At 40.3% G+C, this 12,646-nt stretch overlaps 1 protein-coding gene across 1 annotated transcript in view; it reads right to left on the bottom strand.

Annotated features, from left to right (window-relative positions):
- Positions 1 to 4,647: 4,647 nt before the first annotated feature.
- The window catches only part of myofl (myoferlin like), a 63,233-nt gene continuing 55,234 nt past the window's right edge, over positions 4,648 to 12,646 (bottom strand). The window contains exons 44-54 of the mRNA XM_080740828.1: positions 12,037 to 12,207; positions 11,018 to 11,166; positions 10,351 to 10,490; positions 8,730 to 8,818; positions 8,543 to 8,638; positions 8,306 to 8,447; positions 7,513 to 7,612; positions 7,019 to 7,215; positions 5,920 to 6,029; positions 5,673 to 5,820; positions 4,648 to 5,522 (exon numbers count right to left, since the gene is read on the bottom strand). Coding sequence (XP_080596954.1) covers positions 5,484 to 5,522; positions 5,673 to 5,820; positions 5,920 to 6,029; positions 7,019 to 7,215; positions 7,513 to 7,612; positions 8,306 to 8,447; positions 8,543 to 8,638; positions 8,730 to 8,818; positions 10,351 to 10,490; positions 11,018 to 11,166; positions 12,037 to 12,207 — 1,381 coding nt within the window. The 3' untranslated portion in view covers positions 4,648 to 5,483. The remainder of the gene's footprint in view (positions 5,523 to 5,672; positions 5,821 to 5,919; positions 6,030 to 7,018; positions 7,216 to 7,512; positions 7,613 to 8,305; positions 8,448 to 8,542; positions 8,639 to 8,729; positions 8,819 to 10,350; positions 10,491 to 11,017; positions 11,167 to 12,036; positions 12,208 to 12,646) is intronic.

The raw sequence follows: 12,646 nt of genomic DNA, 5'->3' as shown, positions 1-12,646 counted from the left end.
ATGCATGGAATACTTCCTGACTATATGATGTCAGTTATGCTAGTGCCTGTAGTTAAAGAAAAAACAGGGAAAATCTCTAGCATTGACAACTACAGGCCTATTGCCTTGGCTAGTGTGCTGTCAAAAGTGCTAGAGAGAATAATACTTGAAAGACTACATAAGTATATTGTCTCCACTGATGAGCAATTCGGGTTCAAAAGTAAACATGGCACTGACATGTGTGTATATGCTCTAAAAGAGGCAGTCGGTAAGTACAATAAACATAATTCCACCATGTTTACGTGCTTCCTGGACGCCTCTCGAGCCTTTGACCGCATTAACCATGGCAAACTTTTTGCAAAACTAAGAGAGCGAGGGGTCCCTTCCTACTTAATAAGAGTTTTACATTTTTGGTACTCCCATCAAACCATGCAAGTAAGATGGGGTGATACTATATCTGGTCCATTTCAAGTGACTAATGGGGTCAAACAGGGTGGGATAATATCACCTGTGCTTTTTAATCTGTATATGGATGAACTCTCTGTCAGTCTTAAAAAGTGCAGGACTGGCTGTATGATGGGAGAAAGGCTTGTTAACCACTTAATGTATGCGGATGACCTGGTTGTCATGTCTCCCTGCTCTGCTGGGTTACAGCAGCTGCTTAGAGTGTGCTCGGATTATGGTCAGATGTTTGACATTAAATTTAATCCTAAAAAGAGTGTTGTCATGATAATGAAAACCAAGGAGGAACGAAAGGCAGCTTTCCCTTCTTTTCAGCTGGCCGACAAGGTGCTTAATGTTGTGAACAAGGTCAGATATCTGGGGCACATCATTAGAGACGACCTCAGTGATGATGATGATATACAAAGACAATACTGTAAACTATATGCACAAGCCAATATGCTCTCACGTAAATTTTACATGTGTACTGATGATGTAAAGATAGCCCTGTTTAAAGCCTATTGTACACCACTGTATACTGCCCACTTGTGGTGCAGTTATAGCAAAGGTAAATATAATAAGTTGCGGGTGGCATACAATGATGCTCTCAGAATCCTGCTGCGGGTCCCAAGGTGGACAAGTGCCAGCCAGTTGTTTGTGAACAGTGGGGTTGCCACTTTGAATGCGGTAATCAGGAATCTGATGTACAGTTTCATGATGAGGTTGAAGGACTCAAAAAATGAAATTATAATGACTCTAATCATGCCTAAAAAGAGCAGCATTAGATACTCCTCTTGTCTCTGGAGACATTGGATTGAGTGTCTGTATGTTTTTTAGTGCCTTTTCTGTTGTGCCCTGTTGTTGTTGTTGTTGTTTTTGTTTTTAATCTCTGTTGTCTCTTGTATTGTTGATTGTTGATATATGGACCTGTAGAGTCTGAAATAAAGATTGATTGATTGACATGAAGTTAATTGGTGTGAAAGAAGAGGATGCAGAGGACAGGGTGAGATGGGGGCAGATGATGGCGACGCCTGAAGAGAACAGCCGAACGGAAAAGAAAAAGCGGAGCAGACTTTGATTCGGTTAACTGAACTGAAGATAAACATTGTTTAATTACGTCACATCACTAGAAACACCAGTGTGTGGAGAATACCATGTTAACAGTGAGAAGGGTTATCAGGTGTTATTAGAACGCAGCTTCAATGTGGACATTTCCTTGGACTAGTTTAGGCTTCGGGCAGATGACCTGAAGACACAAGCGTATCCACGCTGGAGAAAGACCTACGCCTGTCAACCGAGGCCTCCGTTAGGACGGGGACTGCCCATAAATCCTACATCCCATTAGTCTTAATTTGGTTAGGTATTAGGTTTAGGCATAGTTTTACTGAGGTTAGGGTTTGGGTTAGGTTTAGGCATAGTTTTACTGAGGTTAGGGTTGAGGTTTGGGTTAGGTTTAGGCATAGTTTTACTGAGTTTAGGTTTAGGCACAGTATTTTCACCAGGTTAACATTCACCAGATTCTGACTAATTGGATGTAGGAACAGTGAAGTGTCGGACGGTCGGACCAATGCCATGGCACCGTTGGGACGCCTTTTGGAGACATTCCCCTGCTCTTTTTATTTCTTCTTTTAAATCCTCAGTTAATTTCCTCAATCCAGGATTTCCTCAATTTGTGGTTCCTGTGTTAACAGTTATCACGGTTAACTATCCATCTTCAGAAGTATATACATTTGATACACATTCAATAATATGAAATATCACAAGTTACACCACTTTAGGACAGGCTGACCCAGTGCAATTCATCCATTAAAATCAATTACAGAACATTATGGTACAATAACCAAACTCTGAACTGTATTCCATTGTTCTCTTCTCCATGAAAATAAAATAGTTCTAATACAAAAATATCTTCTTTCCCACAGTCTTGAATTCATCATACATTATGGAAGTTATGATACATTCTCACAGTTTGAAAATGATATGGTTAACACATGTTTAAGGACAGCTTTCCTATCTTGATAACTTCTGCCAGGAGAAGGCATGTACAACTCCAGGAGAGTCTCGAGGAATCGTTTCTTAAATCAATATAACTGGGCGCAGATTCTTGAAAGTATCACAATGTTTATAACACATGTTTAATACATGGTATACGTTGGTATATGTTGTATACTGCATTTCTATGAGACATTTTTATTTTATTTTCATATAAAAATATATATAACATATATATTGTAAAATCAACTAATTGATTAACTGTGTTGTGCAAGACTAGTGAAAATAGCCTGATCTACAAGATCAGTTCTCTGATTAGTTCTCTTATTTACAGGTCTGAAGGTCATATACTGTAGCACTGTTACTACAGTATATAGACAATGGACAGTACCCGAGACCAGCAGTGGGGGGCAGCAATACACCAGGGGACCTTGAGGGAGCTCAAGGCCAGGCGTGTCCAAACCTTTTTCAAAGGGGGCCACATTTGGAATACTATTTTAAATCCACATTGTATGTATAAAGCATCCACACCATGTGAAAAATAACAACAAAAGAAACAAATACAAATTAAACTGTTTATTAAAATGATTTTCATTATAAATATAGTCAAGTGGCAATTGACAAGGTCTAAGCACAATACAAAATATAAAAAAAAATGAGAATGTCTCATGACATTCAGAAGATGAAGAAATTAAAGCGGGAGGGAAACAAACAATTTTGGTTGTTCACAGTGAGATTTGAACTCAAAACCCTACAATTTTTTAAAATAGTAAAAATGGCAAAAATAAGTTAAGACATAAGCAGGGGTCCTCAATATGTCCATACACAGACAAATGTGTCTGTGGAAAGACTTGTCCTTGTCTGTGGCAAATTGTAGATATTGTTTTCACACATTAGGTGTTCTTATTTTGATCATGAGACCCAATTACTGAATGTCGGTCTCCCATTTTCATCAGAATACTTATGACACTGATTTATTATGACACTACGGCACTCTAGTAGTCAGCCTGTACAGTGATTCTCAAACATTTTATTTGTAAGGACCAAACAAAATGTAATTTAAAAGTACTAATTGTACACTTTCAGAGTTAGAAACCTATAATGGTCCATTTTTGGACCATCCTCAAAGAACCCTGAAGGTCCCTCAAGGCCGCTTGAAGGACCACAGCACTTAGTAGTATACATTTAGAGCTAGCTTGTTTCTGGTAATATTTGTATTACCAGATTTTGACAAAAATGTCCACCACATGCCGGCATCGCGATGAACCCTGGGTATAAGGCATAAAGCCCGTATCAGAGTGTACGGTGGAGACCTATCCACCGCAAATTTGAGGTGGAAAGCTTTCCACCTCAAGTCAGAAAATAAGTGCAGGCCATCATAGTCACGGCCCACGGTGAAGTCCTTTACCCCGTATAGACCGGTTCAGGTCGACCAATCAGTGAACGGGGTGTAGAGCCTGTCTGTCTGATAGTAAAAACAGAGAGATGTGTTGGGACTCACGGTGGAAAGCTCTCCACCGTGAGGAATGATGTAACGTTGTAGTTTCACGACTCAAAAAGACTCGAAAAGACTACACCGCGGTGTAAAGCCTTCCACCGCGGACCCGACTATGATACGGGCTTAAGGCGCCGTGCAAGATAAGGCCCTCACTCATTGTCTTAATGCAATTAAAAATATATGTCAAATCACACCTACAATCATTAATATCTCGGTCAACACAACAAGATCACACAAACACCACAACACATACTGTACGTTGTTCCATGACATCTTTACCCATTGGTTTAAACACTGGTAAACAACAGTAATGTATGAAGATGCGATGCAATGCAATGTGATGCGATACGAGAGTGCGGTCTAACCACCAAACTCGGGACTGCTGAATCGCTGCCCTCCACACAGTGTTGATTTCGTCGACTAAAACTATGACGAAAAATGTTTGTCAACTGCGTTTTTTTCACTGACGAAAACTAAATAAAAACTAAATAAAAACTAAGCTGTGGTGACTAAAACTAAGACTAAATATATTGACAATTTCGTCAACAAAATAAAAACTAGACTAAAACGTTAGGGAGGGACAAGTGGAGAAGAAAGTAATTTTATGTTTGGTTGCATCGTAAAGGCAACTGTGTTGCGTGCTGAAAATAGCAGATCTACAAGCTCACAACGCGTCGCGCTGCTTGTAGATCGGCTATTTTCAGCACGCAACCAAGTGTCATTACGATGCCACCAAGGCCTACCAAAATACATTTTAGTTGACTAAATCAACTGTAGATTTAGTCGACTAAAATCTTATGATATTTAGTCGACTAAAATTAGACTAAAACTAATACTTTTCAGTTGACTAAATTATGACTAAAACTAAATGACATTTTATTCAAAAGACTATGACTAAAATAAATCAAAATTTGCTGTCAAAAACAACACTGCCTCCACACTCCCCTATCTAGCATCAGGGTCTTGAGCTCTACAGTGTTGTTATGTTGTATGAAGATTTAAAGTGGGTTCAAGTAATGACCTTCAGAGAAAATAGGAAAACATGCGACCTGCATTAAATTGGCAAATGGATGGCAAGTCCGAATTGGAATTCAGTGGGAAATACATTTTGATTCTATGACATACAGATCAGAATGTACAGTATAGGCAATAGGCATATACATAAAGTTGCTAATAGCGTCACCATGAGGCCAACTGAAGTGCATTTTGGATGAAACTGACCAAGTTTGGTCATTTTTGGCAGACAGAATAGTAATATTTACAAAACCAATAGGGTAGGGCTCCAGTCCTTACATTGTTTGGACCCCTAATAATGAATGACACTGTTCTAAGAATGCATATCTGAAATGTTATCAAAACAAAGCAGCAAGATAGCGAAATGCAGGTAATAAAAAGAGTGCAAAAAAAAATAAAAAGAATTACGGAATGATTATCTGAGAGAAAATACCAGCCAATGAACACTGGAGGCTGAGAAAACATTGTTGCATAATATCAACGGGGGACAGAGGGAGTCTAATGAAGACTCATAATCCCACAGGGGCAAAATGACAGCTTCTCTGTAGTACAGTGCTCCTCATGAGTATGGTTTCACAATCTTCATTGAGATGTAGTTCTGGGGATCAAATAATGAATTGAATAGTTACATAATGAATACAATGGCAGCCTTGAGAGCACCACTCCAACAAGCTCCATGAATGGTCTGGAAAAATAATGTATGGGTAAATACTGTAAATAATATACAAATAATAATATTTGATCTTACGGGAAGAGAGTAGAACATGATCCCAAGGAACAAGAGAACCAGCAGGACGACAATCCCAATGATGAAGATCCACTTGAATCTCCTCCAGATTATGAATCTCATGGTCTTGCAAGGACTGGTGAACCAGAAGAATGACGTGTCGGGACGACTGGTGGTGAAAAGAAACAAAGTAAACACCTGCAAGTGCTTCTGCACGAGATTTTGCACTTTAATTGTAATTCGTTTAATCAGTTAATAATAGTCTTACTTGGGAGGGTCCAGTCTGGGGTTCATGTTGGGCTCATCTCTGCCTTTCCCAGCAGGCCGTTCTTCCATTTCCTTCTCCTCCACTATTTCCAAGGTCATCTCCACTTTTCCCTGTGATACACACCGACAGTGTCACTTACACAGACTAAATGAAGACAGTTAATGTTACCAATAGGGGTTGACACTGCCTGACTCCCCTGTGAAAAGGGAAACTGCATAATGCCATTGTCGATTGAATTTCCTCTGTGAAATGGACAGTTCGACCGATTCAACACATTACTGGCCAGGCCGGGGTTCAATTGGGGACTTCTTGCTCCACAGAGGGGAGCCTAAAACTGGTGCATAAAAATGGTGAAAACGTGAGTCGGCTCATGGCCGGTTCTGTGAAAGCACCAACGTTCCAAGAATCTAAAAGGGAACCAGTTCTAGAACCAAATGTGTTTTGGTGGAAAGGAGGCCCCTATGTGCACTCTGCTGTCAGTGCTTCCATCTTGCCAGTGCTTTCCTGCCTCGCTCTTTGGTGGAAAGAGAACTTTAAATTATATTCCTTGCAAGCGGACAGTCAACACTTTATAGCAGCTGAGAACCTGGCTTTTCATTGCGGCAAACCGGTAGGATGAACACAGGAATGGACAGCCAACTTGTCAATTAAGGAAACATTTCAAGCATGCAAGTAGAGAAAGTTAAAAATGTTAAAACATTTTATAATGGACAATTTACTTTGGGCAAAGTACAAAGTGCAACTCCTGAAAACACGCAGTAAAACAGAGTGTTCATTAAACTGAGAACATATAACCATTCCAGGGATTTCTTTTTTTACAGTGTTAAAGGAGCTATAGTCAACTTTTTCATTGTAGGGCCGACACTTTGTTTACATCCTAGTCTATAGACTATTATGTAAACAAAGTGTTGGTCTGACAATGGCCAAAATGATTATTTTATCATTATTTTACGCTTTTTGTGGTCATTTTTTAATAGAAAGCTAATTTAATAGAAGCTTATTTTTTTATAAAATATTTTCGAAACATTATTTTTATTTTAGCATTCGTTATAGTAAACAGAAGTTGACTATAGCTCCTTTAAATTAACACTTAACTTACGCCAAGCACAGGTTTCCCGTCCTGCTGGATCATGCACGGCCACCAGCCTCGCACAGACTTCTGGGAGAACAGAGAGTTGGGCTGTGGTACTTTGCTCACTGCCGAGTCTGATGTCATTCCTGGTAACATCTTCAAGCTGCACTTCTCTGGGCTTTTGGCAGGAGCAATGAGATGCAGTAGGTCCAGCTCTACTGCTCCTGTTGTCAGAGATGTGGACAGATGTTTCATACTGTATTTAATATTACACATCATGTACTCAGATACAATAGTTTTGATATTCCCCTTTGTCCAGTTTTGGGGGTGCTCTCCATTCCGACATGTCGCCACTCCGACAGTGACTTCTTATTGTCGGAGTGGCAACACTTCCATAGAGGTTAGGGTTAGGGTTAGGGTAAGAGATAGGGTTAGTGTCGGAATGGAGACATGTCGGAAAGGAGACATGTCGGAATGGAGAGATGCACTGGTCCAGTTTATAATATTATGATGAATCTTACCTAAGTAGTCATCCAGGGAGAATTTGTCATTGTCCCATATCTGGATGATCAATTTAGGAGGTCTCCTGGATTCAGTTTTATCCAGATTCCAAAAATGGTCCTGTAAGAAGAAAGTTCACACCATAAAAGTCTTAAAGGAGCATTCTACCGTCAGTGCATGCTCAGTAGATGTGTCACAGCTTCAGCCATTATGTAAATAAACATAAGACCATTTTTTGTTTAAGTTACCAAACTCTCTGAATAATTCACCCTTTGTCAAGTCCCGCCCGTTGTCCCTCCCTCTTTGCATCCATTGGTTGCTGTGTCTCTTGGTGGGACAAAAGTCCTTTCTCTCCATCCACTACCATTGAAATTCAGTTGCTTAGTTATTTTGTGTATTCAATTCTCATTTTAAACTTGGTTTCAGTAAAAAGGAGGATTTCATGTGCAGTATAGTGACTGGGCATGTTTTTATTTCTCCAAAAATGATGTTTTTGCTAATTCAACATAAAAAAAGGCAAGGCAGAATCAACCTGCTGTTTGGTCAGTCAGGGACCAATCAGAAGGCTAACAAAGGGTGAATTGAGACAATGTTGGCTAAACAACTTTGTGCAGGTACCAAGTCACGGAGGTTTGACATTAACTTTTGAATGGAAATCCAATGGCTACTCAAATTGGTTTCAAATGACCTTATGACCTTATGCTTTGGGAAATGGTTGGCAGTAAGGTCAAGTATACTGTGAGTCGTAGTCAATGGACTGAAGATTCACACAGCACTGAGCTCCTACTCACTACGATGATCGATCACACTTACTTTCTGTGAGAAAAGACAGAGCTGTTCAGCAGGCAGGTAGTCAAAATCAAAGATGAATCTCCAGTTGAAGTTTCCGTCACCGTCCAGGGACCTGTAGTGAACATCCGTCTTCTGCTTGTCATCTTCCTTGCCGTCCATCCATCTGGTGAACACAGCACAGCCATCTTTTATTCAGAGGGACCGTGTGTGAATGGACAGAATTTGTGTAAAACGTTTGTGTAAAAAGTCTCCAAGTACCCTTTGACATAGATGTCACTCATATCTTCTCCAGTTATGCTTTTTTCATCGAGTATGACATCAGTGGTGTTCCACACGATGGCCCGCAAGCTGTACCTGTTTCAAACATACAATCACGTTCAATCCTCCACACGTCACACAGAACCTTATTTCCGTTTTAACTCTGATAGTGTCTATGGAATCCTACTTCTTGGCTTTGCGCGGGGTGATGACAACCGCAGGTCCTGGTGAGCCCAAGCTCTTGGGGAAGACGTCCACCCACATCTGGATTCTGCCCTACATGCGTCCGTATGTGACACAAGCAGTGGTGGAAAAAGTAATCACATTCTTTACTTAAGTACAATACTGCAATGTATAAGTACTCAGTTACAAGTTAAAGTCCAGAATACAAAGTTTACTTGAGTAAAAGCACAAAAGTATCCGTGTAAAAATGTACTTAAAGTACCAAAAGTAAATTGTCATTGTGAAGAATGTCCCATTTCACGAGTTCAAAATGTATACAAATCTTTTGAAAATAGCAGATCTACAAGCTCACAATGCGTCGCATCGCGATGCATTGTGAGCTTATAGATCGGCTATTTTCAAATGGACGAAATGTGTAGGCCTATAGGGCTGAAAGTGGTTAATGTATGTTTGTAATAATAGGCCTAATCAAAATCTACAAACTATTAGTACATATAATTGTAGTGGAGTAAAAGTACAACATTTTCCTCTGAGATGTAGTGGAGTAGTAAAAGTATTGAAAATACTCAAGTAAAGTAAAAGTACCTCAAAACTGTACTTCACTCCACCACTTTTCAACCTATGTTCATATAATTGGTCCTCACTCAAAAATAGCTTTTTCTTTTTTTTTTTCTTTTTCTCAGAGGAGGGCTGTGGGCAGGTCAGAAACCCATCGTCTTGTGACATCATCGATTGCCAATCCAGCTTATAGAAACTGCAGGCTTTCTATTCCTGAAAAGTTGCAATTTTAAAGTGGAAGCCATTGTTCTCATGATAATAAAAATCTAAATTTATTTTTCAAAAATATTGATTCATTTTTTTTTTTTGGAAAATGATGATGTCACAAGACGATGGATTCTGAACTTCCCACAGCTCTCATAGGAGACTTGGACTGAGTAGAAAAATATTGTGATATTTTATCATGAACATTAGTGAGGACCTATTATATGAAGACAGGTTGAAAAGTGATGAACTACTCCTTTAAGTGCAGTACTCAATGAAATGTACTTTACACCACTGGACACAAACTATTATCAACATGATTGATCATCATCTGGAATTTCCTCCAGGATCAATAAAATATCTACCTGTGTCTATGCACACACAAATACATTACAGTATAAAATGCAGTTTAACTCCAGTATGTCGCTAACCTGCAGGGGTGTCGCACCAAATTATGGGCCCTGGGTACAAGGATTCACTGTGGGCCCCCCATTTTTCAAAAATAGCAGATATACAAGCTCATCTGCTATTTTTGAAAAATCGTGAACATTGTGCAAGTCTTTGAATATTTTTACAAATGTCTTCTAAATCCTTATAAGGTTTTGTGAAAAACCTATCAGTATGTCAGTGGTGCTCAAACGTATTCATGTGAAGGACCCCCAACATTATATGTATTTGGCCACGGACCCCCATCTCAAAATATTTAGTTCCAGGGACCCCCAAGAAGCAACATTTTAGTTACAAATTTTCACACAACTTTTCAAAAATAGCTAAAGTATAAAATAATTAAGGCCCCTCCACCTTGGGCCCTAGTAACTCTGTCCCACTTCCCCCCCCCCCCCCCTTGTGATGCCCCTGCTAACCTGGGACAGTGTGGGCTGGTAGGAGCTGGTCAGGGTCCTGGTTTCCACATGTTCTGGTACCAAGCCCTGGGTTCTGAGAACATGCAGGGCCAGCCGTTCTCTGGCTGGGCCTAAATGCTGGTGTATCTCTGTGGTGGCCTCTGCACATGCACAGCACAGGGGGTCAGAGTCAGACACAGAAACAACACACTGTACAAGTCAAGAGTCTCTCTGCCTCTGTCAAAGACATTTGTTTTCTTCTTCCAATTGTCCATTTTTAGAACCACTTTTTTTTTTAGAATAGCCAGTTATTTGTACCCAATTTCTCCCCAATTTATTCGATATACCAATTAATTCCTCCCCACACACATTTCTGTGTTGTCACTGCTGTTGTATCCTACTGACTCTACCTGCAAATGAGGCCTGTCTTCCCTTCCCCAAACACATGTCAATTGTATTTGCATAAACGCCCGACAAAACCAGATGCACCACGGAGGATTTGAACCCAAACCTCTGTGGCGGTGGACAGGGCCACCTGAGCCACCATGTGAACTACTTTTTAGCAGTGTTATATAATAACAGAAGTTATACAGTACACATTCATTCATTGAAACAGACCAACTGCAGCTTTATATCCATGCATGTGGAGAAAATGTCAGATCGGCATAATGTATTGAAATGAAAGTACCAAAGTCCTGCAGGCTGTATTGTTTTCCTGCAAAGGACAGTGAGCTGCCGTCTGCCTCTGTGCGCGGAGCTGGGATGCCTCTCAGCCTGGCCAAGTTCTGGAGGATCTGAGAGGGCTTCAGCTGGTCTCTCCATCGGTTGGTCCCTGAGCTGAAACAAATGAACACCTTTGAAAACCTCGGATGTGATTATAGGAAATATACTGTACTCCATGTGACCTATATCCTGTGATCTATAAGCCTATCCATAGCAGTAGTAGTCCTTACCATCTACTGCATGTTTGATAAGTTGCAATAAGTGTTTTTGGTGGCTATGGTATGAATTATTTAGAATACCAATACAATTTCCTATATAAGTTATATGCTTGGCTGGACAATGAAGGGGGTTCATATTTCCTCCAACAGCATTACTACCTGATTATCTGAGTGTGCGTTTGGTTGCCAGTTCAGAGGTTCGAAGGTAGAGTAGACTTTTTTGAGTCGTAGGCACACAGGTGGAGTTGGCTGGTGAAGCTAAGAGATGAGGTGTAGATAGCCTTGTGTAACCAGACAACTATTCCACAATCTCAGAATGCGATATCGCCTGGAACTTTCGCTTCCCCCTTTGATCATCAAAAGAGCTTCCATTGCTCCAGACGGTATGACCGGAAGCATTTGAGATTTGTGGGATGCAACAGTTTGGCTTACGCGAGACTGTCCATTGGACACTTTTCTTTGTTTGGCTCTGCGCTATTAGGTTGTCTCAGTAACTTTGCAAATATCCTTATACTGCTGTGCTGCCTCTGGGCAACTGATTTCCCCCCTTGGGATAATAAAGCTATCTGCTACGATATAGATAAAACCATGCAATGCCTGACTATCTCTTGTCCAATGCCAGACACTGTGTTATTGAGTCATTTATGTGTGTTTCCAAGCTATAATTAAACCCTAGACACTATGCAAGTTCATCTGTATTGAATGAATGTGTAAGAAGTGAAGACCCGTGTCTGTGAGACAACACAGGTACACAGTATCTACTCACATGCAGTAAGTCTGAGGCAGGCCACAGTAGGAGCTGAACCGAGAAAGCAGTCTATTCTCCAGGTCGATGACGGTCTCACCGATCTTGTCGTCGCGGCTCAGTAAGTCATAGTCATACACGGCGACCTTTAGATCCTTGTCCTGAGGCAGGAAGCAGGACAGCTCAAATACCCTGGACAAAAAAAGGAAGACATGAGATGCAGTGTGTATTACTTTCTAAACACGGAATATATCGGTATTGTCGGACAGAAACCTCTCCATAACTTTTTGGGTGTTTTTCCGTAACATTTTCTTATACTTGATCACCCTACAGCAGGGGTGGACAACTTTGATGCTGGAGAGGGCCACTATATTTTCAAACAGAATCCAGAGGGCCACAATGCATATACAGTCAAAATAGCCAATCTACAAGATCAAAACACATCGCATATTGATCTTGTAGAGCTTGTAGATCTGCTATTTTAGCAATTTTTAAATTGTAATCCTGTGGGTTTTTTTTTTAATGCATGAACAGGTTCTTAGGTTACTTATGTTACTTCTTACTTTAGGAACTTAAATACAAATGCATAAGACAGTAGTAGTAGGCTACTAGTCATCATGATACTACAGTA

This window comes from Nannobrachium achirus (assembly GCF_963921795.1).
Source record: "Nannobrachium achirus genome assembly, chromosome: 13".
NCBI classification, from domain to species: Eukaryota; Metazoa; Chordata; class Actinopteri; order Myctophiformes; family Myctophidae; genus Nannobrachium; species Nannobrachium achirus.
The sequence above is the reverse complement of the archived record's forward strand: the minus strand, read 5'-3'. Positions and strand labels throughout refer to the sequence as shown.